Source organism: Pungitius pungitius, chromosome 3 (assembly GCF_949316345.1).
Source record: "Pungitius pungitius chromosome 3, fPunPun2.1, whole genome shotgun sequence".
NCBI classification, from domain to species: Eukaryota; Metazoa; Chordata; class Actinopteri; order Perciformes; family Gasterosteidae; genus Pungitius; species Pungitius pungitius.
This window is the reverse complement of record NC_084902.1, coordinates 1,607,979-1,633,989: the sequence shown is the minus strand read 5'-3', so window position 1 is coordinate 1,633,989 and position 26,011 is coordinate 1,607,979. Positions and strand designations below refer to the sequence as shown.

The window sequence follows — 26,011 nt, the reverse complement described above, 5'->3', positions numbered from 1 at the left end:
AAGTGCATAACATGACGCTTGTTAGAAAGTATCTGTGTGAGCCTCTTTCTTCCCACCATGGAGATCACTGAGTACTAAGACAAGAAGTCTGCAGCGTTCATGTTCTATTGCGAGGTAGAATATTATGTTTAAATATATAATTATTTTATATTATGTATACTTGCTGTAACTTGCTGCCATAAAAACAAAAGACTTCAAATGCATATTAATGCGCCACTGAAAATAGTCCTCATCAAATTGACTGTTTACTCTTGTTTGAATAAGAGTAAAAAAGTAGGACACCGTATTTTAAATGTTTGTGTCGATGGTCATGAAGCCACAGAGTTTAAAAGGCTTGATCATTAATGCTTCAATCCAGATGAATCTTTATAAACATAATGAATACGTTTATTCCCTTTCTCGTACCCTCCTTTTTCCCCTTTTACAAACCACGAATCTACAACAATAATTATAACTAATAGTTGATTTATTTACAGATTCATCTTTTCAAATGTTATCAAACCTCTTTGATGATGTCTTAATGTTTTATATTAGTCTTACTCAACATCTAAAAGGTGTTTATAATACTAAATCCTTTTGTTTGAACCTATTGTTTTACTGAAAAACTGTGAAAGCGGAAGATGTTTGTTCCTTAAATATAATCTTGTTTTCTTTGTTAAAGCAAACATTTTTTTGATGAAATCAGAAGTAATGAGGTCTCAATAAAAGACGAGGGTTTATATTATATATACTAAGTGATTATTGTAAAAATAATACATGTAAATATTCTTTTAAATAGTCTTCCAAAGCTATGGAGCTACACAAAGGAGTAATATTATGGGATAGTATTTCATGTTACAGTGTGAAGGAACTGTGCTTCACGGCTGTGCGTCGACTCGGGGAAACATGGCTGCAATTCATCCGCCGTCCCTCAACGGGCGCCTCCTCCAGGAGGTGCAGCCGGGGGCCCCCTGTCACTGGTAAAGGCCACATTGGACAGAAAGAGAGAGGAAAGGAGTAAGGAGGGAGTGAAGAAGGAGTAAAGGGGAGTGAAGAAGGAGTGAAGAAGGAGTAAGGGGGGAGTGAAGAAGGAGTAAGGGGGGAGTGAAGAAGGAGTGAAGAAGGAGTGAAGAAGGAGTAAAGGGGAGTGAAGAAGGAGTGAAGAAGGAGTAAAGGGGAGTGAAGAAGGAGTGAAGAAGGAGTAAGGGGGGAGTGAAGAAGGAGTAAGGGGGGAGTGAAGAAGGAGTGAAGAAGGAGTAAGGGGGGAGTGAAGAAGGAGTGAAGAAGGAGTAACGGGGGGGGAGTGAAGAAGGAGTGAAGAAGGAGTAACGGGGGGGGAGTGAAGAAGGAGTAAGGGGGGAGTGAAGAAGGAGTGAAGAAGGACTGAAGAAGGAGTAAAGGGGAGTGAAGAAGGAGTGAAGAAGGAGTAAAGGGGAGTGAAGAAGGAGTAACGGGGGGGGGGTGAAGAAGGAGTAAGGAGTAGAACACACACATGCTAGCTGTAGAAAACACTCCTGTTGGCACAGTCCATTTGGTCACTGATGAAAGCTTCTTTGTAGCTCAGTCTTCTGCTCCGCCCACAATGTCGTGCGTGGGAGGAGGGGGGAGGTGGGGGAGGAGGTGGGGGAGGAGGGGGGGTCTTGACAGTGGGACCAAACTCACAAGCATGCAGACAAATCCACATGTCTGAACGGACACCACGAGCATTCCATGAGGAGAAAAATGTAAACAGCTCGAGCTCCAGAGCAGTGATGCCCCCCCCCCCTCGTTGCAGGGAGGAGACGTGGACCCCCCCCCCCCCACAGGGCCTGACTCTGGACTCTGGAGGGGGAGCCTCCTCCTGCTGCTCTGTGGTCACTTGTTGTCCATCAGAGACTGGACCCGGTGCAGCAGCTCTCGTGCTACCTTCAGGATGCGCTGGACGTCGTGGCGCTCGGCCATCTCTGTGGACGAGGCGTTCAAGTGTTTGAGTGCTTCCATAGCAGGACTTATTCAGAGTATTTATCACTTAGAATTTATTTTAATCAACTATTTAAAAAAGACTTGTTTCTAAACCATTTATCTTTCGTAGCTCTCGTAGAATAATAATACGACTTTTTGTGTCAGACCGTAACAAGACATACTGTACTCCGTGTGTGTGTGCGTGTGTGTGTGTGTGCTCCTCACCATTGAAGAACTTGATGATGTCGGTGAAGTCCATGTTGTTGTCCATGATGATGTCGCGGTAAACCGTGACCAGGGCCAACGCCAGGAAGAGGACGAAGTGCTGCGAGGAGATCCTGGGAGCCACCCAGATCACCTCCCACACGGCGAACACGTCCTCATACAGGAGCTCTGCGCGCACACACACACACACACACACACACGCACACGCACGCACACTTTCAGATCGACTTCTAGAAGCTGCGACATCTTCATGATGTGTTCATTATCAAAGATCAAAGTGAGTTTTACAGGACGTTCCCTCTTTGAAGACGTCCTGCTTTCATCTGAAAGGTGACAGTACATGAGGAGGAGGAGGAGGAAGAGGAGGAGGAGGAGGGGGAGGGGGAACTCTTCCTCCTCCTCCTCCTCATCTACTGTCACCTTTTTCTGATGAATGCAGCCTCCTCCCTCTGAGAAAAGGAGACGCGTCACTAAAGCAGTTTAACCTGCAGCACCGTGCACTGCTCCCCTTTGTGGGACATCCTGTTGCCATGGTTTCACCTCCGTTGCATGGTGAGCCTCACAAGGACACACACACGCACACACACGCACACTCATCACTTCCTGGAATGATCGTAACGAGACTTCTTTTATTTCTTCTTTTATGTTTCATCAGCTCTTTTATTCAGTACTCTACTTATATAAAAGTGCATTTTAGAACAACTTAAATATCAGATCCTTGCTGATGCTTTTGATGCTTTGATCCTTAATGTACTGCCAGGTTGCTTATTAAATATCAACACAACACGATCCACGATGAGGCGTCACTGAGCCGCTAAGTAACTACAGGCGTCAAATGAATGTAGTAGAATATAGATTTTGAGTCATTTGAGTCAACGTAGTTCACCTTTACTACACAAACACAATGCAGCGCTGAACCAATAGAAGAAGGTTATTAGTGTGTCCGTCACCTCGCTTGAAGTCCAGCAGGAACCAGCGGTAGCAGAAGTAGAAGTGAGTGTAGTCTCCATTCTGCTGCATGAGCTCAAACAGCTCAGAGTCCAGGATCTGACATCAGAGAGGGAGGGGGGGTCAATGAGGTCACTCACACACACACACACACACACACACACACACAGGAGTGGTCCTCACCTGGATCAGGGACCTCATGTTGGCGAAGTGAGTGTCCATGGCTCCTCCATTGGGGAAGTTGTGACTCATCCTCTTCATCAGCTGGGTGAAGCAGCTGTACGCCAGGCACTCTGACACAGGGGAAGAGGAGGGGCCTCATGTCGCCATGACAACGCTTAACCTCTCAAACACACAATCAACACCTGCAGGATGTCATCGGGGCTCTATAGAAACAGAACATCTCCCCTCTGATGGTCTCGTTTTCTGATGGAGGTCCACAGTGGATCAGGACTAAAGTGAGACCGGATCAGGATCGGTTAAAGGTTCCTCACTGGGACTGTAAATCACTTGAATTCTGCATATGTTCCACATTAATAATCCCGGGAGGAAGAGCAGAAGACGAGCCTCCTCACCATCGTCCAGGATGACCATGAGTGGTGCCAGCAGGTCACACATGCCCTGGACGTAGCCCATCTCCAGGTGCTCCCACACGTAGCTGCAGACCCGGAGACAGACCAGATGAACACCACTGGCTTTCCTCGATCTAAAAATACTGTTAAATACAGTTATTCTCTACAGGACTTGGATGGAGGGGGGGGCTCTACGGCCCCCACCGACCTGCACATGATGTTGCGTAGCTTCTCCAGGTTGGCCGAGGTGAAGTAGTAGTAGTTGCGGTCGCAACGCTGCACGTCTTTGTCGATGCGGTGGAGGTTCAGGGCGACGGTGTCCAGCAGCTCGATCTGCAGACAGGAAGCGGCAGACTGAGAGAGACTCAACGAAAGGTCAAAGTGAGGACATGTGAAGGTCAAAGTGAGGACACATGAAGGTCAGTGAGGACACATGAAGGTCAAAGTGAGGACACATGAAGGTCAAAGGGAGGACACGTGAAGGTCAAAGTGAGGACACATGAAGGTCAAAGTGAGGACACATGAAGGTCAAAGGGAGGACACGTGAAGGTCAAAGTGAGGACACATGAAGGTCAAAGTGAGGACACATGAAGGTCAAAGGGAGGACACGTGAAGGTCAAAATGAGGACACGTACAGGTCAAAGTGAGGATACATAAAATGTCAAAGTGAGGACACTTGAAGGTCAAAGTGAGGACACATGAAGGTCAAAGGGAGGACACGTGAAGGTCAAAGTGAGGACACATGAAGGTCAAAGTGAGGACACATGAAGGTCAAAGGGAGGACACGTGAAGGTCAAAGTGAGGACACATGAAGGTCAAAGTGAGGACACATGAAGGTCAAAGGGAGGACACGTGAAGGTCAAAATGAGGACACGTACAGGTCAAAGTGAGGATACATAAAATGTCAAAGTGAGGACACTTGAAGGTCAAAGTGAGGACACATGAAGGTCAAAGGGAGGACACGTGAAGGTCAAAGTGAGGACACATGAAGGTCAAAGTGAGGACACATGAAGGTCAAAGGGAGGACACGTGAAGGTCAAAATGAGGACACGTACAGGTCAAAGTGAGGATACATAAAATGTCAAAGTGAGGACACTTGAAGGTCAAAGTGAGGACACGTGAAGGTCAGGCCAGTATGAGGACACTGAAGTGATCAAGTATGGAAATTGATTTTATTTTCATATTTCAGTGAAACCATCAAAACACTGAGGTGCAGTGATGTACTTTTTGTAGAGAGAATATATATATTTTCTATTTTACAAAGCGTATGTGTCATAACTACTTCAAAAGAAGAAGGTTTTCAGGGGGGGGGGGGCTTACAATGTTCCTAAAGAGGGGGGAGAAAGGTTTGGGAGCCCTCTGCACGCACCGTGTACGAGGAGAGCGACGGGGACGAGGCCTCCGCGGCCCCCCCGCCGGTCACCAGTTTGTCCAGCTGGCTGCACAGCCTGCCCTCGGTCAGAGGACCCACGCAGCCCCCCGGCGTGCCCCCGCCCCCCTCCTCCGCGCCCCCCCCTTCCTCCTCTGTGCTGTGGCCGTCGTCGATGCTCGAGAGGATCTGGGAGTGGGCGGAGGTCACCGAGTAGTTCCTGGAGGAGGGGAGGCCCGAGTCGGGGGAGTCAAACTCCACCTGCGGCCGCTCCTCCGCGGGCGGGGCGGCGGGGGGGACCAGGGCGGTCATGGCGGGGCCGCCGTCCTCTCCGCCGGGGGTCTCCTGGCTCCCCGCGTCCGGCTCATCCACGGACATGAACACCTGCGGGACGTGGGGGGGGGGGGGGGGCAGAGGATCATATCCATCACTACGAAAAAGGTCGTTAATAGGATAAACTTAATCAAAGCTCTTTTGAACTAGGTGACTCCCCCCCCCGATGACATCACCATGAGGTCACCTCGTTGCTGAGCGTGGAGTCCCGGTGGACGAGCCGCAGGACGTGACTGTCGATGCTGCTGCCCGACGACAGCTTGGCGAAGATGGCCGACTGCATCTCCTTCTCGCGCTGCCTGACGATCACCTCGCACGCCTTCCACTCGCGCATCACCTGCTGGTAGCGCTCGCCGATCTTGCCGTCGATCTTCAAACGGAACATTTTTCAAATCACGCATTGCTTCCGTCCCCCCCCCCCCCCCCGAACGAAGAGGGGCCCACCGAGGAGGCGTACCTGGCTCATGTCCTTCTTGCCCATGCCGAACTTGTAGTGTCCCAGCAGGAAAGGCCACACCTCCTTCCTGATGTCATGCTGCACGCCGCCGTAGTAAACCAGCCGCAGCAGCTCCAGCTCCTTGTAGTTCTACTCACGGGCCGATCAAACGGAGCAGAAGGAGAACAAAGGCGACGGAGAGGAAGATCAGGAGTGAGAGCCGGGGGGGGGGGGGGGGGGGGAACAAAGAGGAAGCGCATCAATAATGGAGCGAGTGCAGAAGATAAAGCGCCCAGATATGAATAGAGTGCAAATCAGCGGCGGTGAGTGGATGAAAGTTTAATAGCTGCGATGGTATCACGCCGCACGCCGTGACCCGGGAGGAAGCTCGTTAAATCTTCATTAGAGTGAAGGAGTGACTTACAGTAAAGCACCAGACACTTTTAATATACCAGGGAAGGATGAATGAAGCAGAAGCTCCTCGTCAGCTTGGCGTTATGAAATATTACTTATCGGAAACGATCAATAACGATGACTGATGGAGTCGATGTATTTAATCCTGTCATTCACACCCACCTTGCAGTCTTTCTGGTACTTGCTCCACACCTCCTTGCTGAGGCCCCCGGAGGCCTCGCAGGGTCTGTCCGGGGGGACGATGTTGTGGTTGACCAGAGCCGACAGGTGAGTCCGTACGGTGGACAGGTGACGACAGTAGGCCAGCCCTGATGGGACGGACACACACAGAAGTGGACGTAGTCATGGCTCCAGTAAACAGGAAGTGACCACGTCTTGACTGAGGAGCATGTAGAGACGCCGTATACGTCTGAGACCTGTCAATCAGCGTGTGGCCCCGCCCTAAAGCTCATTTCCTCACTAAAGAGTAATTTCCTCATAGACGTCTATGGGAACAGAGGAGTCGCCCCCTGCTGGTCACTACACAGAAGTAGAGTCATTTCCTCATAGACGTCTATGGGAGCAGAGGAGTCGCCCCCTGCTGGTCACTACACAGAAGTAGAGTCATTTCCTCATAGACGTCTATGGGAGCAGAGGAGTCGCCCCCTGCTGGTCACTACACAGAAGTAGAGTCATTTCCTCATAGACGTCTATGGGAGCAGAGGAGTCGCCCCCTACTGGTCACTACACAGATCATTTTAGTTGTCGGTGAATTCATACAATTCATGTGACGATACACGATATTAAGAAAAGCATCATGAAGGTACGAGATGAAGGAATGAATACTGCGGTAGATACTTACATCCATAAAAGGCTCTGGACACAATCTGCCTCTTCATGTTCTGGCAGAGCATCTTAAGAGGAACTCTGAACGGAGGAAGAAGAAACACACCATTACGTTGATGTCTGGTTTGTAAAGGCTTATTTTTTACAATATTTGTTTCTCAAACAACGGATGAAAGCTGGGACACTTTAGTGCTTTAATGTGTTTTTCTAATGGATAGAGTAAAGTTCCATTTCACAAAGTCACATAACTAAAAAGCGTCTCCACGGAGATGGAGATTTCACATTTTCTAATGTGTCTACATTATCCAAAAAACCTTTTAATCCTCTGGTCGCCTGTGTGCAAAATTAAATAAAGCCACCTCAATGTTTTGAATAGAAATCCAAGAACACAAAGCATAAACGGCACTAAAATCCACTAAACATTGTGAAAAAATATGACAGAATTTCCACTTGCGTTTATTTCTTTTTCAGATTCATAACAACATTTATAACAAAAGTGACAGCGATGAATGACGCCGCCCAGACGAAGGTTTCCGTCCACCAAAGTCCCGCCTCTGCTTTTACTCTGAAAGGACGTACGTGTGGATGTCGGACGAGGTGTGCACGCAGGTGCAGCCGGCAGAGAAGTCGAACGACACGTCGCTGCCGGCCGCCGAGCAGGACAGGCACAGCGGCTCGGGGGCGGCGCCTTCCACCGGTTGCCACGACGACGGGCTGCCTCCGAATCCTTGCATCTCCATCATCTCCCCGTGGTCTGAAAGCAGCGAGAGGGGGTGAAAAGTGAGAGGAGGGAGAGGGAGAGGGGTTGGGGGGGGGGGGGAGGGAGGGGGAGAGAGAGAGACAGATAGAGGGGGAGAGAGAGAGGAGGAGAGAGCGATAGAGTTAGAGGGGGAGATGGAGAGAGAGAGGGAGAGAGAGGTGAGAGATAGATGGAGGAGAAAGAGAGGGGAGGAGAGAGGAAGAGAGAGTAAGAGAGGGGGAGAGAGAGGGGGGAGAGAGGGAGAGAGAGAGGATGGACGCTGCTGTCTCCATGGGTTCGACTCTCTTTCATATTATGACGGAGGCCGCTCAGCTCAACCATGAAAACATCCGTCACTCACAACGTGGGGAGATGGATGAAAGTCAAAAAAACAACTGCAGAGAGGAAACCAAAAGTAGAAAGGTGGGTTGGGAGGGGATGGGTTGCGGGGGGAGGGGGACGGGGGGGGGGGCAGGAACGGTTGCTGTGGGACCAACAAGCGGAGAGGGGAAGCCATCCTGGTTGGGTTCATTCACAGGTGGAGAGAGAGGAGCACGGGAAGAGGAGAGGAGGTGAAGGAGTGATGGAGCTGATAAGAGGAGGAGAAATGGATGAGGAGGTGGGGGGGGGGGGGGCATGCAGGATGCACAACGCAAGAACAAGAAATCATCTCATAAACAACAAAAACAGGTACCAGACAAAATTGAAAAAGGGGGCACATTGAAAAGAGGGAAGGAAAATAAAGGAAATTATAAAAACTTTACAAACAAGAAATAAATGCTCTTCACCTTAATTCTTCAGGTTGGAGCTGACGACCTGTCATAAATATGAAGCTGCGCCTTGTGCTCGTTCAATTAAACCCCCAAAGAAACAAACTATATTAAGAACGGAAGAAATGAAAAAAAAAGCAAACAGAAAATAAAATGAGGCAGCAAGACCGACATTTGACCCCCCTTCATTACTTAATTGGACGGGATCAACAACTGGTTTATTTTGGGGAACAATCGCTCCACGTCTCTACTACTGCGGAACCCCACAGGACCGTAATGATGGTGGGGTGGGGGGTGGGTGGGGGGGGTGGAGGTTGAAGGGGGAGGGGTGGAGGGGCGAGGTGGGGGGGGGCGAAGTTAGTGAAGAATTACAGTGAACAGCATTGTAGCCAACGACGAACAGAAGAGGAACAACTGAGGAGGAAGAAGAGCGAAACCAACACGCAGTCGTTCTTTAAACCAGACGATGGCAGCGTCTCTGTGGCCACATGCAGGAAAGTGCAAAAGGAACCAAAACCAAACCAAAGCAAATCGCCAAAGCGAGACTTGACGGCAGAAACCCAGCAGTGTTTGCGGCACGCTGTGGACGTAGTCACGGTAACGCCACCCATTTGATTTGTGAAGTCATTGGCCGACGCCATCTTGGATTATGGCCATGGCAAGGATGTTTTATCACAACCAATTAAGGAAGTGACCGTATTGGGACTGAGGAGGACTTAGAGACGCCGTAAACATTTCTAGTAGAGAGACCTGTCAATCACAGTAAGCCCCGCCCTAAAACATGCCCTGCATTGTGGTCTGTTTGACTCTAAATGGACCATCATTCACTAAATGAACATCATGCTGCATTGAAGAAGACTTGAAACTAGAGACTGAGACCATAAACTCATGTTTACAATGTTTACTGAGGGAATAAATCAAGAGAGAAGTAGAGTCATTTCCTCATAGACGTCTATGGGAGCAGAGGAGTCGCCCCCTGCTGGTCACTACACAGAAGTAGAGTCATTTCCTCATAGACGTCTATGGGAGCAGAGGAGTCGCCCCCTGCTGGTCACTACACAGAAGTAGAGTAATTTCCTCATAGACGTCTATGGGAGCAGAGGAGTCGCCCCCTGCTGGTCACTACACAGAAGTAGAGTAATTTCCTCATAGACGTCTATGGGAGCAGAGGAGTCGCCCCCTGCTGGTCACTACACAGAATGACGCTTTAATGTGACGGATATAAAAAGCAGGTGGAGCTCGGTTGCAAGTTAAAGAATTGCAGTTTTCCCCTTTCACTCTAAGCCCCCCCACTTTTAGTACGGTCCAATAGAACACTACGGATTTTTTTTTTAATAATCCCTTGCTTGTCAATCTACCCTGAGCGCACGCAACTCCCGCCCCCTCCACACTGCTGGGCTCAGCCTCGGGAAGCACACACACACACACACACACACACACACACTGGGGAGACGAAGCAGGGGGGGTTGGGCGGGGTGGGAGAGGGGCATGATGGGAAGGATGCGGGGAGGGGCGTCTGAAGCCGGGAGTTTGGAGGGAGGGGGTTGGTTGGTTTGCTGGGTGTGTTAAGGTGATAAAAACCTTTCATGACATTAGGGTCTGTGAGGTTCCGCGAGCAGATCATTGAGATCATTGCATGGAGCCTATCTTCCTCTTCCTCGTCGTCGTCCAGCGACGGCGCGCGGCTGCCCGTGGTGTGGTGGTAGTTTATGGTGACTTCTCATCACCAGCGGAACAACAAAGAAACACAGTTAGAACAGTGTCAGCCCCGCGGCCCCCTGTGGGGGGGTGGGGTGGGTGTGAGGGGGGGAGACGCCACGCTCGCCCCGGAACTCTTTGCATCACACATCAGGCAGATTGACAGATCGTATTTCACACAAAAAGAGGGCAGAAGTGTCTTTTTTGTAGCGCGCGGCCTCTACGCCGCGGCGTTGGGGCGGGGGGTCACTTACTGGCGTCTTGGCGGGAGCCGGGGTAGACGATGCGGAAGACGTAGTCTGCGGCGGTCTGCTCCTCGCCGTCCTGGTCCAGGAGCCTGGCGGTGCTGCTCCTCTTCCTCAGTTTAGGGAACACTTTCCCCTGAGAAACACAAAGGTTTTTAAATCAGACATTTCACCAAATGGGAAGAAGACTCCTTGTTTTACATGTGTTGCATTTCACGGCCTGAGCTCTAAAAGCTTTAATTTCTCACTGAAACGGTTACAACAACTTTGAGAAAAATGGTGAATTAAGGGAAAGAAGTTGGCTGAAAAGCTACTAGAAAAATAGACTTGGAATACCACAGGGATCTGATACGGGTCCATAACTTTTCATATATTATTATTTGCTAAATACATTTGAAGAAACTTTTGTTTGTTTGAAAACCAAATGCATGTATTCTTTGGGAAGTGTAGATACAAAAAACTCCCAATGCTGTGATAGAAACCTGTCAATCACAGTAAGCCCCGCCCTAAAGCATCCCCTGCTTCATGGTCCGTTTGACTCTAAATGGACCATCATTCACTAAAGGAACATCATGCTGTATTGAAGAAGACTTGAAACTAGAGACTGAGACCATAAACTCATGTTTACAATGTTTACTGAGGGAATAAATCAAGTGAAAAGTAGAGTCATTTCCTCATAGACGTCTATGGGAGCAGAGGAGTCGCCCCCTGCTGGTCACTACACAGAATGCAGCTTTAACACGCGAGGCTTTGGCTTTGTTTTTTAAACTTTAAAGTGCTGCCCAATTGTGGATGACTCACCTTGCCTTTCTGGGACCAGAGGGGGGGCTCCAGTTGACCTCGCGGTAAAAGGCCCGTTTCCAGACAGGAGAGGAAAGCCAGCAGATGGCCGCCGGGGGGGAAGTGGAGGGGCGGCCGCTGGATTCCGTCCTGACTGACCAGAACCAGCGTCCCCCCACAATCAGCTGGAGGAAAAGACACGGAGTTAAAGATGCGTTGTTTCAGAGCAGAAGAGAACGATGCACATTCAACGATGTGTACGAGCGGCTCTGTGGGGAAGCAGCGGTCGGACTCACGGCGTTGGTGACAGTGGATGCAGACGATCTGCCGCAGGGGCACCGTCAGTGCGTAGTCCCAGTAGATACTGACGGAGGGACGTAGATAATACATTCATTAAATAAGAGCCTTGAGTCTTATGTTCAGCAATGGATCAGTAAACCTTCTGACTTAGTATTCATATTTTCATAGAACACGAGTTGTGAGACATGTGTTGGATTCGATACTGGAATCTACATGTAAGAAAAGCAGCAAATACAAATGAAAGCATAAATGATTAAAAACAATACAAAAATAATAATATAATAATATAAATAAAAATGAACACTTTTCTAACCTTGTCTAAAAGACAAGTTAAATGAGGCTTCAGATCATCCGTTAAATAACACACCTCTTCTCCAGGTCACAGTCCCCCAGCGTGCCGTTGATCAGCTGGTTGGGGGTCCACTTCAGGGTGAGGCTATCGCCGGCCTGGTGGAGCGACAAGTAGCCCCGCAGAACCTCCATGTCCTTCTTCTGCCGGAGACGAGAGGACGAGAAGACGAGAGACAAGGCGTCAGATGAGAAGGAGCCAGAGACTAAAGGACGTCTGGCTCATTGTGCGTCGCACTCTGCAGACAGCTTTCATTTCAAAGATCACACATACTAAACACTGCCTGTGTGTGTGTGTGTGTGTGAGAGTGTGTGTGTGTGTGTGTGTGAGAGTATGTGTGTGTGTGCAGCACAATAATGGACCAAAATACCCGTGATTTGTGTCAACCAGCTGGCTGTCTGTGCTGTGAGTTTATTTCTGCTTCTATTCTGTAGCAAATCAAAACGTTCACTTGGATTCATTCTTCTCTTTTACACTTCTCAAGGTCTGGAGAAATATATAAATATATATTATATATATATATATTAGAGCCGGGACTTTAGCGTGTTAATTAAGATTAATTAATTACTGTCACGGTTTGGGCCCTCTGCTTGTCTTATTTTGTAGCTTTCTTGTGTCTCGTGTCTCTGGGTGAGCTTCACTTCCTGTCCTGTGATTGCCTGATTGCTTCCACCTGTGTCCAATCACCTGCACCTCCCTTGTGTATTTAAGCCCTGTGTGCCAGTTGTCCTTTGTCGCGTCATTGTCTTGTCAACCGTCCGTTGGAGCACGCCTCTGTCCCTGTTTCTGTGTTCCTTTGGTGGGCCACGCAGCGTGCAGCTGGCTGCCCGGCGTAATGCCAACCACGACTCGCCAGCAGGCTCCGGGCGGTGTTCCAGTCACCGCCCTCGCCCCTCTCCAGACCCAGGTTGGGCCTCGCCGATGGAGGCCAGCGTCCAGCCCCCAGTCCTCAGCGCACGCTGGGAACAGGTGCTGGAGCTGGCCGCCCGCCTCCAGGCCAGGTACGACCCCCACGCCCTGGACCTCCGCATTCGGCGGCAGCGACGGCGGCAGCGACGCCCGGCTCCGCCCGAACCGGCCCCAAGACCCACGCCCCCAGCTCCAAGACCCACGCCCCCAGCTCCAAGACCCACGCCCCCAGCTCCAAGACCCACTCCCCCAGCTCCAAGACCCACTCCCCCAGCTCCAAGACCCACACCCCCAGCTCCAAGACCCACTCCCCCAGCTCCAAGACCCACGCCCCCAGCTCCAAGACCCACGCCCCCAGCTCCAAGACCCACGCCCGTTCCGGCCCCCAGCTCCAAGACCCACGCCCGTTCCGGCCCCCAGAGTCCAGTCTCCGCCCGTTCCGGCCCCCAGAGTCCAGTCTCCGCCCGTTCCGGCCCCCAGAGTCCAGTCTCCGCCCGTTCCGGCCCCCAGAGTCCAGTCTCCGCCCGTTCCGGCCCCCAGAGTCCAGTCTCCGCCCGTTCCGGCCCCCAGAGTCCAGTCTCCTGGCCCGTCCCCACGGCCCCTGATCGTGCCCCCTCCCTCCCATCCCTTGGTCCTCTCCCCCCCACCCCTGGGGGCCGTCTGGGATCCGGCCCTTGAGGGGGGGGTGGGGTCAGGGGTTGGGCCGCCGCAGCCGCACTGCTCGGCGCCCCCCGCCACGACGACGCCGGAGCCGCACTGCTCGGCGCCCCCCGCCACGACGACGCCGCAGCCGCACTGCTCGGCGCCCCCCGCCACGACGACGCCGGAGCCGCACAGCTCGGCGCCCCCCGCCACGACGACGCCGCAGCCGCACTGCTCGGCGCCCCCCGCCACGACGACGCCGGAGCCGCACTGCTCGGCGCCCCCCGCCACGACGACGCCGGAGCCGCACTGCTCGGCGCCCCCCTCCGCGACGACGCCGCAGCCGCACAGCTCGGCGCCCCCCGCCACAACGCACGGCCGCCGACCCGGCAGACCCCCCGAGACCCTGAGGCCCGGCCGCCGACCCGGCAGACCCCCCGAGACCCTGAGGCCCGGCCGCCGACCCGGCAGACCCCCCGAGACCCTGAGGCCCGGCCGCCGCCCCGCCAGACCCCCCGAGACCCTGAGGCCCGGCCGCCGCCCCGCCAGACCCCCCGAGACCCTGAGGCCCGGCCGGCCCCCCGAAGGACCCGACACAGGGCCGCCATCACCCGGAGTTCCCCGCGCGGTCCAGGATCGTCGGGTCCCCACCCTCCCTCCCCTTGTCTGATTTTCTCCGGTTCTGCTCCCCTTTAGGACCGTCTGGAATTCGGTCCTTGAGGGGGGGGTTCTGTCACGGTTTGGGCCCTCTGCTTGTCTTATTTTGTAGCTTTCTTGTGTCTCGTGTCTCTGGGTGAGCTTCACTTCCTGTCCTGTGATTGCCTGATTGCTTCCACCTGTGTCCAATCACCTGCACCTCCCTTGTGTATTTAAGCCCTGTGTGCCAGTTGTCCTTTGTCGCGTCATTGTCTTGTCAACCGTCCGTTGGAGCACGCCTCTGTCCCTGTTTCTGTGTGTTTAATAAAGAACACTTCTGTTGAGAATCCTGCGCCTGAGTCCTGCCTGCTTCCGCCCGCACCTCCAGCACCGATCCGTGACAATTACAATGTGAATTAAGATGAATTAATTACACAAAAAATAACATATTAAACATTTTTTACGCATTTTTACACTTATTTTTTGCACCGCGGAACGCTTCTCACTGGATGAGTTTCGGAGGACCGATTATACTGGAGCACCAACTAGCGTTCATGACTTCAGACAACAACAAACCACAGTGAACATGAACGAAGAAGCTGACGAGACCGTGTCGGGTGGCCCCGTGAATGGGAAATCTTATTATAATAAACACACGGATGGAAGCGTCGATAAGAGCGTGGTTGTGTGCAAGCTGTGCAACAAGGAATTCACATCGAGCCTCAAGTATCACCTCAACGCAAAACAATTAGCAGCTAGCGTGGACGTACAAGGACCCACACCCAACCCGCACTGCACCAGATGACTGGTTTAAGGACCAGGGTAACTAAGACCACGTCTGAAAAAATAACCAATGTTCTGAATGTACTTGAAAGTATTGGTCTCCTTAAAAAAACCTAGTTTACAGAAGGTCTACTTACCTATAGGCTACCTGAATTTCCGAAAGTACTATATTTCTAAATATGCTATTGCTACACTTGTCTGCTGGAAGTGGTTGAACAAAAATAAAAATCCATGTGAAAAAAATTACTTCTCACTGTTCTCAGGTCAAATATTTATGCAATTAAAATGCGATTAATTTCGATTAATTAATTACAAAGCCTCTAATTAATTAGATTAATATTTCTAATCGAGTGCCGGCCCTAATATATATTTATATATATAATATACATATATAAAATGTTGAATATTCCATTTTTCCTTTTCATCGATGTTCTTGATGGAAGAATCTAACTTTTATGCTTCAATTTGTGATGATTAAAATCTTTTGTTGAGTCAACACGTCTTACACTCCTTATACGTGCACCAGGCAGTGTGTCTTGTGTTCCTCAACAGAAGGTCAGAGGTCACGGAGGTCGCGTACCGGCTGCACCAGCACGTTGTTCTTGCCGTAGAGGAGGTGGCTCCTGGAGTTCTGGTGCAGAGACTCCACGTACTCTCTCGCCGACGCAGCGAACCGGTCATCCGACATGCTGACGCTCGACTGCCTCTTACGGATCTGGAAGAGGAGGAAAGTTAACCGCCGCCTCGGTGCCAACCCCCGGCACGCCGGACCCCAGACGGACCCCAGCCGGAGAAACGCACGCGGCCTCCACACTCACCCCAAGGGCGGGCCGGCGGCCGGCCGCGGCGTCCTGCCCCCGGTGGGCGCCGTGGATACGGTGGCGCTGAACCAGCTCGTTGGCCGACGGGTCGGTCCAGAAGTGGTCCGAGGTCTTGAGTTTGGTGTATTCCAGAGCGCAGGGTCCCACTGGGGACGACAAAGACGGGAAATGTACAGAACTGTTTGCCAGAAAATAAATGCTTTAATATGTATGATATATATAATATAATCTAGTTAAATAATTCTAATAATCTGCAAACAAATGTGTATATAAAAGTGTAGATTTATTTTTAGTTTAGAGCGTATGATTTCTATTTAGTTTAATTTAACAAATCATTGTTACGCACCAAAGGTCTTTCTCATTGCTTTGGTTGATTATTTTAAAAAGGGAAGTTTACGCGTTACGGTATGAATACATTTAAATTACAGTGTTGATCAGATTGCACATTAAGTTTCTCTTCTTCTATCCAACTGCAAACCAAACACAAAGTAAATCACCTTTTTCTACGCCACATATTTTATTATAGTTATCAGTAGAGATGTAGACGAGCTATTCCTGTCCCTGCGGTTCCTCTTCTGCCCCCCAGGGGGCGTCAGTCCTCTAAACTGAGCTCATGATGTCTCCGCTTTGTTTATCAATGTGTGTGTGTGTGTGTGTGTGTGTGTGTGTCTGGCTGTTTTAAAACCCAAGTTGTTTCCTCAGAGGCTTTATTTTGAAAGGACTGGTCTCGTAAAGACTTCCTGTTTGCGTCACTCACCCAGCAGGGCCGCCAGGATGGGGCCGAACACGGAGTCATGCATCAGAGCGTCCCTCTCATAGTATTTACTGCAGGGGGAGAACAGAGAGACTGCAATGCATGCTGGGACACGTGTCACACTGTGTACCAACGAGACGATACTCAGAGAAGTCCTCCCAGCAGGTGGAGGTTGTGATGGACGACCTGCTCACCTGGAGTTGTCCACGATGTGCTGCACGATCTTGTCCAGGACCTTCTCGAAGAGCGCCGTGCGGACCCAGATGTGTTTGACGGCCTGGGCGGAGAGCGGCTGGGGGGGGCGGCTGCTGATGGTGGTGGAGGAGGAGCCCTGTCTCCTCAGAGGCTCGTGGCCGGCGCTCTGGGTTCTCCTGCAGAGAGGGGGGGGGGGAGACCTCAATAAGTGTTACTGTAGTATCCAGATAATGTGACTCACTTACTGTGTTACTGCTCATGAATCATTCTTTACTCTTAACTCTTAATCTTGACTTGTGTCGTAGCTTTTCCTTTTCTTATTTATATTTATTCATCTTACGCTATTTTATTTTTCACTGGTGTCATCATTACTTCCTTAACTCTTGATATTTTATATTTTATTTATTCTTCTGTTGAATCACAAAACCTTTTCTGGAATAAAAGAGCTTTGTCTTGTCTTACCTGAACAGTTAAACATTATGAACAAAGCATCCCTTTAAAGTTCTGATCCAACACAGAAACAACGACAGGAAACTAGAAGTTGACTCAAAACATGAAACAACTGCAGAGCGCGGCTCTCAAATGAATGAATGAATGAATGAATGAATGAAGGTGACGGTCAACGATGGACCATGATGAAGAGAAGAGAAGAAGATCTCTGGCACGTCCACACACTCACAGCAAAGGCATGAGCTACCAGTGTGTGTGAGGGGGGGGGGGGGGGTGGGGGGCTCAGCTGCCGCAGTCACGACGTCAGCATCCGTGTGTGTGTGTGTGTGTGTGTGTGTGCCAAGTCACAAAAACCGACTTCCTCTTCTCAATCACACCTGCAGAGGCTCCATGTCCGCCGTGTGGTGTTTTATTTCTCTACACGGTGTGATGTCATCGTTACACTTGTTCGCTGCTCCCATTCGTCAATAAACACTGATTAATGCTCATGAACTCCACCACACCCTGATGTTTCCATCCAAGAAACCTGAAACCTGAACAAACCATCTCCGCTCAGCTTTTCTGTTCATTAGATCACTTCAGTGGTGCAAAGTATAAACATCATTTTGGACTATAAAAGGTCACATGACCTCACGTTAGACAATAAAGGAACGAAGCTCGAGACCTGACTTCAGAGAGAATCCAAGCTCCATGTGTTAAATTCTGTGTAGTGACCAGCAGGGGGCGACTCCTCTGCTCCCATAGACGTCTATGAGGAAATGACTCTACTTCTGTGTAGTAACCAGCAGGGGGCGACTCCTCTGCTCCCATAGACGTCTATGAGGAAATGACTCTACTTCTGTGTAGTGACCAGCAGGGGGCGACTCCTCTGCTCCCATAGACGTCTATGAGGAAATGACTCTACTTCTGTGTAGTGACCAGCAGGGGGCGACTCCTCTGCTCCCATAGACGTCTATGAGGAAATGACTCTACTTCTGTGTAGTGACCAGCAGGGGGCGACTCCTCTGCTCCCATAGACGTCTATGAGGAAATGACTCTACTTCTGTGTAGTGACCAGCAGGGGGCAACTCCTCTGCTCCCATAGACGTCTATGAGGAAATGACTCTACTTCTGTGTAGTGACCAGCAGGGGGCGACTCCTCTGCTCCCATAGACGTCTATGAGGAAATGACTCTACTTCTGTGTAGTGACCAGCAGGGGGCAACTCCTCTGCTCCCATAGACGTCTATGAGGAAATGACTCTACTTCTGTGTAGTGACCAGCAGGGGGCGACTCCTCTGCTCCCATAGACGTCTATGAGGAAATTACTCTACTTCTCTCTTGATTTATTGCCCCAGTAAACATTGTAAACATGAGTTCATGGTCTCAGTCCCCCCCCCCCCCCACACTACCACCAACTCTTTACCCCACTGCTGGGGTCTGCTCTCTGTCCCTCGTCTCCCATCATGCTCGCTGCCGCTTTTCAACGGCGGTGGCACAAACCGCCGCGTTGCCGTAGCAACCAGGGTAAATGAGAGATGAAGCCCTGAGGTGGGACGACAGCGAAGGATGCTTCTCATGCACACACACACACACACACAAACACACACACACACACAACCCGCCCTGGATGCTGTGTGTGGAGAGAGAGGAACGTGCTTGCTTCATTCACTATTTCATGACACGTCACAGCAGCGGTTCCCTTTCGACGCCTCGCCACATCGCTCCGGCCGCGCTCTGTTGTTTGTGCTTCAGTGTGTGCGCTTGTTGCACTAAAGCCCCCCCCCCCCCCCTCCTCCCCCTCTCCTCCATTTGGGGAAGCCTCTTTCGGCAGAGAGAGACATGTGACTCGTGCTAATGGACAATTAATGGCCTCGCAAACAGCTCGGCTGGTACCTAAGTGCCCGCAGATCAAGCAGTTTATCAAACTCTGTGCACACACACACACAGAGCAGGTAACACAACAAGCTGTCACACACGCAGACACACACACACACAGGAGCCTGAGGCTTATCGCAGTGTGCACACAGATGGAGGGAGGACCTGCAGCTGGGGGGAGATTAGGACCTGGCCATCGACAAAGGGCAGAAGGTTGACAACGCTGAATGATTCTGTTGTATAAATGTTACACAAAGAGCAGTGTGCAGAGTACAGGTGGCCTCGGAGGGGGGAGGGGGGGTCACCTGTTACCACCTGAGCTTCAAAATACATCTTTTTGTACATAATGGTTTATTTATTATATGTTAATGTCCCTGGTTATACATGTCGGTGTGTGTGTATGTATATATATACATATATATATGTGTATACATATATATATGCTGCGTGTGATTGGCCCTCGACCCCGCTGCGTGTGATTGGCCCTCGGCCCCGCCACTTGTGATTGGCCCTCGGCACCGCCGCGTGTGATTGGCCTCGACCTCGCCGCGTGTGATTGGCCTCGACCTCGCCGCTTGTGATTGGCCCTCGGCCCCGCTGCGTGTGATTGGCCCTCGGCCCCGCTGCGTGTGATTGGCCCTCGACCCCGCTGCGTGTGATTGGCCCTCGGCCCCGCTGCGTGTGATTGGCTCTCGGCCCCGCCGCGTGTGATTGGCCTCGACCTCGCCGCGTGTGATTGGCCCTCGGCCCCGCCGCTTGTGATTGGCCCTCGACCCCGCTGCGTGTGATTGGCCCTCGCCCCCGCTGCGTGTGATTGGCCCTCAACCCCGCTGCTTGTGATTGGCCCTCGGCACGGCTGCGTGCGATTGGCCCTCGACCTCGCTGCGTGTGATTGGCCCTCGGACCCACCTGGTGAGCTCAGTCTGCTGCTGGAGCTGCTCCTGCACTTTGCGGCACACGTCGGCGGTGGTGTCGTACACTTTGCCGACCTTGGTGAAGAGGGCGGCGATCTTGTCGCTGCGCAGGAAGCCGGCCGCCCGCCTCTTGAGCAGGTGACCCAGGCAGGCCTCGATGGCGGCTGGGGAGAGAAAGATACAGGAACAACCACTTCCTTAAGATAACTTATTCCAACCAGAACGACAAAATAAACTTCCGTCTTTACAGGAAACAACTTTGTTGAGTTTAGGAAACGAAACTTTAACTTTAACTTCAGAAGAACCAGGTTGAAATCCACTTTCACTTTTTTAATTATTGGTAGTAGCCAGTTATTGATAGGAACCGGTTATTGATAGGAACCGGTTATTGGTAGAAACCGGTTATTGATAGGAACCGGTTATTGGTAGTAGCCAGTTATTGATAGGAACCGGTTATTGGTAGTAGCCAGTTATTGATAGGAACCGGTTATTGGTAGTAGCCAGTTATTGATAGGAACCGGTTATTGGTAGGAACCGGTTATTGATAGGAGCCCGCGGGATGCTCTTTGGCTCCGCCCTCTGTGTGGTACGAGCTAACTGTTGTGTAACTGTGTTCTATGTGTAGGAGTCCGAAACTTATTTGCAGCATTTAAACACAACTCTCCCACATTAGCCTGTGTGTATGTGGGAGTCAGGTTGTGTAATGTGTGAGGTATGTGTGTGTGTGTGTGTGTGTGTGTGTGTGTGTGTGTGTGTGTGTGAGTGAGAAAACAGGCAAAAATGAAATCTTGGTGGCTAAAAGGGAAAAGAACAGCTGTGCATGTGTTATTAATAGAGCAGCCATCATGTTTACCCCCCGTGCTTAAAAACAGAGACACCAGCAGGCGTCACGCCGCTCTGCAGAGGAGGCGCTGCCCTTTAGAACACACGTATTCTCCGTGTAACCACACTGTGAGGGATGAAAGGAGAAGACGTATTAACCCCATTCACAGCGTGACTGAAACAAAAAAGACATATAGAAGTTATTTCCTGTGGCACACCTGTACGGACACACAAAGTGTTAATAAAAAAGTGTAATTAAGACAAATGCCTATTGGTTTTCAGTGTGATCAGTTAAGAACAAACCTAACCAGATTTAGATTGATACCAAAATACAATAAACAAATTATTGTAAAAAGTGTTATTATCAAAAGTCCAAACAAGACAAACCTAAAGGGCCTAAACTCATAGAATTAAGTCACAATACGTAACCAGTGATAATTGACCTCAGCGATCGGGGGGGCTGGAAGACGTCCGAGTGAAAGTAAAAGGAAAAGATTGTTGAGTAAGAGAGGAGCGACGGCCCGAAGCAGCTAATGGGCTCATTAGGGGACTGGTGGCGGTGTAATGACCTGCCAACGGATGGACGGACTGAAATAGAAAGGAGAAGTAATGAAGCAGTACGTTATGTATCTGACCAGAGGAACGATGACTGGGAAGTCATGAAGTCCACTTCACCCTCTTTAGGTCAGAAATAGATTTAATTGCAGCTGAACGGGGTAAAAAGGTAACATTCTACACAAAAAAAGTATACCGCTAATAATCAGATTATCAGCAGTGAGCTGTAGAGATCATAGATTCTAATTTCATGATTCCACAAGATGAATTGTTAACAATTCTGATTCGTCCCACTCAGGTGATATTGATTGATCAGCAGCAGATGTTTGTCACCACGTGTGACTCCAGGCAGAAGGAATATGCACCGTGTCTCTCTTACAGATCACTTCCTGTGTGAGAGCCGAACATCTGGTGCAAAAACCAGAGGCTGAACCCCCTCTGAAGGAGGTGCTGAGGACCCACATCATCTCCCGTGCGTTTATATCAGAGCGGCATTCATCATCACATGACAACGCACAATATGCTGCAAAGAAATACCAGTGCCGTAGTGTGAAATCACCTTATTCAAACCAGTGGTTGTGAATTCAAAAGTGCGTTGGACGTATCATGTGAGAACATCTGCTGAAATGTCTGGGAGGATGATTTACACAATGTAAGACGCATTTGTCTCAGTCACAATATCGATTTCCTGTAGTTGAATGGTGGCAGTGAATGTTTTATTTAACTTTCTCCTTCCCACAGAGACGCTAAAGTTCAAATCTGTCAAAATGTCCATGAAAACCTCTCAAAAAGACTCAATCGAATTCAAACGAGACACTTGACAAAGTCAACAAAAGTCAACATCATCTATTGAGTTCTTTCTGCACTTTGTACTGTGTGTTTGTAGCTGATTGAGAATGATGGAACTCAACGAGAGACGGAAGAGACACGTCAGGTGATCCGAGCCAACGACATCCAAACACCAGCTGCGAGTGATGTGGACGCAGCTAGAGGACACGTGCACACACTCACAGTGGAGGACAGAGGACACGTGCACACGCTCACAGTGCAGGACAGAGGACACGTGCACACGCTCACAGTGCAGGACAGAGGACAAGTGTACACGCTCACAGTGCAGGACAGAGGACACGTGCACACGCTCACAGTGCAGGACAGAGGAGCAGTGAGTCTCGGCCGGTGGTGTTTTTGATGTTCACGCGATGAGACATTTCACCTGGGGGGGGATATAACTGACACCACATCGCTATTTTTCATTACCATTTTAACAGGCTTTTTGCCACACAGAGCTCTTGTTGTTCTGCAGGTTGGACCCACCTGCCGTCAATCATCTACTCCCACGGCTGTCAGGAGGAGAAGGTCAGAGCCTGGATGCACACAAAGGATCTCTTTGCTCATTTTTACCTTTAGACACTAAACCTCAAAGTATTCATGAAGCAAAGACACACCGCTGAGATTAAGCAGAGGGTGTGAAGCAAGACCTCTGGTTCTGAAGAGTGAAGCCAAGGCTTCGCTCAAAGCTGCATTCTCTCTAGTGACCAGCAGGGGGCGACGCCTCTGCTCCCATAGACGTCTATGAGGAAATGACTCTACTTCTGTGTAGTGACCAGCAGGGGGCGACTCCTCTGCTCCCATAGACCTCTATGAGGAAATGACTCTACTTCTGTGTAGTGACCAGCAGGGGGACTCCTCTGCTCCCATAGACGTCTATGAGGAAATGACTCTACTTCTGTGTAGTGACCAGCAGGGGGCGACTCCTCTGGTCCCATAGAAGTCTATGAGGAAATGACTCCACTTCTCGCCTAATTTAAACATGAGTTTATGGTGTCAATCTTTGAAAATGATCCACACAAGAAGCCCAGACCCACTGAATAGGTAGCATCACCAAAAGCAAAAACCCCCAATATCATTATGAACTTAAACAAAAAAGATGGTAATTGTCAGTACATACAGCTCCTCCCCAGCTGCACCTTCTCATCCAAATATGGTCACTTGTGGCACCAAAAAAAAAAAACAAGATGACGACAGGCCAAAACGGCCAACTGGAGGCCACGAAGTCCACAAAGAAGGAAGCTTGTTTTAAAGGGTTCCTCATCTGAAGCCCAGGCATGTGTCTGCTTCTCTAACGATACAACGGTGTTAAAATCACAAAAAGGTGCTATTTTGCCAAAGAGACATTATTCCATTTAATTGCTCATTTTGAAGTGCGATCTCACTAATTGCAATGACATTCTCATAATTAACGGGAAGTTTTTAATACAAACAAAGCTCTGCTCCGACGGACCCTCAGAAGTTAATTATAACACCAAATAATCCTTCCTGTGGCTCCCCGAGCAGCAACAGACTGACACCCCCTTTGGAATCCGACTCCACTTTGAGTGGGTGCATTTCCACCGCTTCCAACCTGGAATGGACACCACGTCTGGAGATGGAGGCCAGAAGAACGTCCTGGTCCTGCTTCCTCGTCACGTTGATCGGGCCAAGCCAGCTCGCACAGACTTAGAAGTACTTCGTACAAAGTACCACTGTGTGCCCCTCTAAGTATTTTGTCAACATTTGTTTTTTTCCTTTACACTTGCTTCCAAACAAGAAGCAGTGAACACAATCATCCGTCCTCTGCAGCTGCCAACGGGACCCATCGTTGATTCACCTCTTTGTTCTCCAGCCAGTTAGCTGTTACCTTTCGTACCTTTTGTTACGCAGGTGGATTGGATTGATCCGCGGGCTTTGAAGCAGATTTAATCAGATGATCCGCAGAGTAATAACGGTTGAAGGACTTTGTTTGGTAACAACGGTCTGTGTTTTTGCCTGATTTCACTCCTGCTTAAAGGTTGCAGGAGGTTTGCAGAGCCGAGGGGATCACGCTGGATCCCTGAGGATCAGCCACTGATGCAGATTGAAGAATCGAAGACCTCTCCGCTCATCATGGTTTCATCATACGTTCGCTTCCTCACACACACACCAAACCGGGCTTGTTTCTAAGCATTAAATTCTCATTTGTTGTACTTGTTTAAATGAAGTCGCTGCAGAGTGTTGATACTCACACACGTCATCGCATTGATTTGAAAAAATAATCCTTATCATGTTGCTTTTTCGTTTCATGAAAGGAGGATTATGTATCAGTTGCCGGCATCTCCGCACACCAGCACAGTCTCCTCCTCTTCCTCGTTCTCCTCCTCCTCTTCCTCCTCCTCCTCTTCCCTCTTCCAGGAGCAGAGCATCTCCTCTTTAGAGAGGACGTGGTGCTGGATTCTCTGGAGGGAAGGGAGGTCGAGGAGAACAGGGTCCAGGACCCAGAGGGCTGGTAGAATGAGAGGTTTTCTTAAGGGAACCTGCTGAGGAAGCACCTCACAGTGACGTCATATCGCAGAATGCTCGCCGTTATTCATTCCTCAGACTTTAATGGATCGACAGAATGTTCCGGGCCTTCGTACGGTGAGCAAAACAGTCGGTTCCACTCTGCCTGCTCCCAACCCGCCATCACTCGCTCACGCTTTGAAGCAGGGGGGGGGGGGGGGGGGACTCTGTGTGTGTGTGTGTGTGGGGGGGGGGGGGGGGGGGGGGCAGAGAACAGATACCCCGCTCTCACCTCTTCCCCTGGCTCGGCTTTAATCCCTCACATCCCTCGCTCTCGCTCTTGCAACCTCTCACTCCCACGCAAAAATCAACATGGACTCTCCGGCTTCCGCTGGGGGGGTGGGGGAGGTGGCGTGTAGAAGCGACTTTAAAGAGGTAACGTGAGGAAACTCACTCGCAGAGAGCCATCATCTGAGTCACCGCCCCCTGGCAGCGCCTCCAAACGCCGCCCGCTGATTGGTGGACGTCAAGCAAACGTCTGTGGCTCCGTATTTCTACGTCTGATTTTATCTCTGATAGAGTTTGTCACAAAAAACATTCATGAAGTTTGGTTCTTTTAGAACTTTATTATGGGTTACGGGTATTATGGGTTAAACTGGGTCAAAAATATACATACAGCAGTGCTAATATTTGGTTACATGTCCATTGGCCATTTTCACTTCAATTAAGCGCTTTGGTTGCCATCCACAAGCTTCTGGTTGACAGAATTGCTGCAGTTCAGTTAAATTTGATGGTTTTCTGCATTGTCCACATGTTCTCAATGGGATTTAAGTCAGGACTTTGGGAAGGCCATTCCAAAACCCTAATTCCAGCCTGATTTAGCCGCTCTATTACCACTTGTGATGTGTGCTTGGGGTCATTGTCCTGTTGGAACACCCAACCTTCGGGCTGATGAAATCTGACTTGTAGAAATAACGGGAAACTCAAGAGAGCCGCGACATCATGTTCTTTACAAGTGGATGTAAACTTTTGACCACAACTGTGTGTCAAACTCACTCGAACTACAGAAAGGTCTGTCGCTGTGACAGACCAGAGGCTCGTGGTGGTTTTTCGATTGGTTTTCTGCAGAATGCAGCAATGAGTTTGACACCGCTGGTCTAAACGCACAGCTGGCTCCACGGCGACGTCACGCACTCCGACCTCACACATCACAAAACGCTTCGCGTGTTTTTGGTTGCCCCCCCCCACAGCCCGTGGGGAGAAGCCGCATGCAAACAGACACAGCCGCCCCCCCCCCCTTAATCAGCCCCTGACTGTCTGCGACAATCAGCGTGATTACCGCTCCGCTCGGCGCGTAATGAGCACATCTGTCCCGGAGGTGGAGGCATTGATTCCCCCGTAATGTGACACGATGCCACTTTGGAGGGGGGGCCGTCCTCCAAGATGGCGGCTCGCCT

General features: G+C 50.3%; 1 protein-coding gene across 3 annotated transcripts in view; it reads right to left on the bottom strand.

Moving 5' to 3' along the window:
- Positions 1–1,598: 1,598 nt before the first annotated feature.
- The window catches only part of sgsm2 (small G protein signaling modulator 2), a 37,366-nt gene continuing 12,953 nt past the window's right edge, over positions 1,599–26,011 (bottom strand). Inside the window, exons 3-24 of one of the 3 annotated variants that reach the window (XM_037458532.2) lie at positions 19,879–20,047; positions 16,663–16,839; positions 16,472–16,539; positions 15,712–15,860; positions 15,474–15,608; positions 11,942–12,066; positions 11,571–11,638; positions 11,296–11,459; positions 10,504–10,630; positions 10,133–10,270; positions 7,622–7,796; positions 7,059–7,123; positions 6,380–6,525; positions 5,825–5,953; positions 5,555–5,737; positions 5,035–5,418; positions 3,874–3,998; positions 3,669–3,751; positions 3,277–3,386; positions 3,096–3,192; positions 2,146–2,313; positions 1,599–1,922 (exon numbers count right to left, since the gene is read on the bottom strand). In XM_037458532.2, the coding sequence (XP_037314429.1) occupies positions 1,834–1,922; positions 2,146–2,313; positions 3,096–3,192; positions 3,277–3,386; positions 3,669–3,751; positions 3,874–3,998; positions 5,035–5,418; positions 5,555–5,737; positions 5,825–5,953; positions 6,380–6,525; positions 7,059–7,123; positions 7,622–7,796; positions 10,133–10,270; positions 10,504–10,630; positions 11,296–11,459; positions 11,571–11,638; positions 11,942–12,066; positions 15,474–15,608; positions 15,712–15,860; positions 16,472–16,539; positions 16,663–16,839; positions 19,879–20,047 (3,074 nt within the window). In that variant the 3' untranslated portion in view covers positions 1,599–1,833. The remainder of the gene's footprint in view (positions 1,923–2,145; positions 2,314–3,095; positions 3,193–3,276; positions 3,387–3,668; positions 3,752–3,873; positions 3,999–5,034; positions 5,419–5,554; positions 5,738–5,824; positions 5,954–6,379; positions 6,526–7,058; positions 7,124–7,621; positions 7,797–10,132; positions 10,271–10,503; positions 10,631–11,295; positions 11,460–11,570; positions 11,639–11,941; positions 12,067–15,473; positions 15,609–15,711; positions 15,861–16,471; positions 16,540–16,662; positions 16,840–19,878; positions 20,048–26,011) is intronic. The other 2 variants (XM_037458546.2, XM_037458554.2) reach the window with 2 other exon arrangements.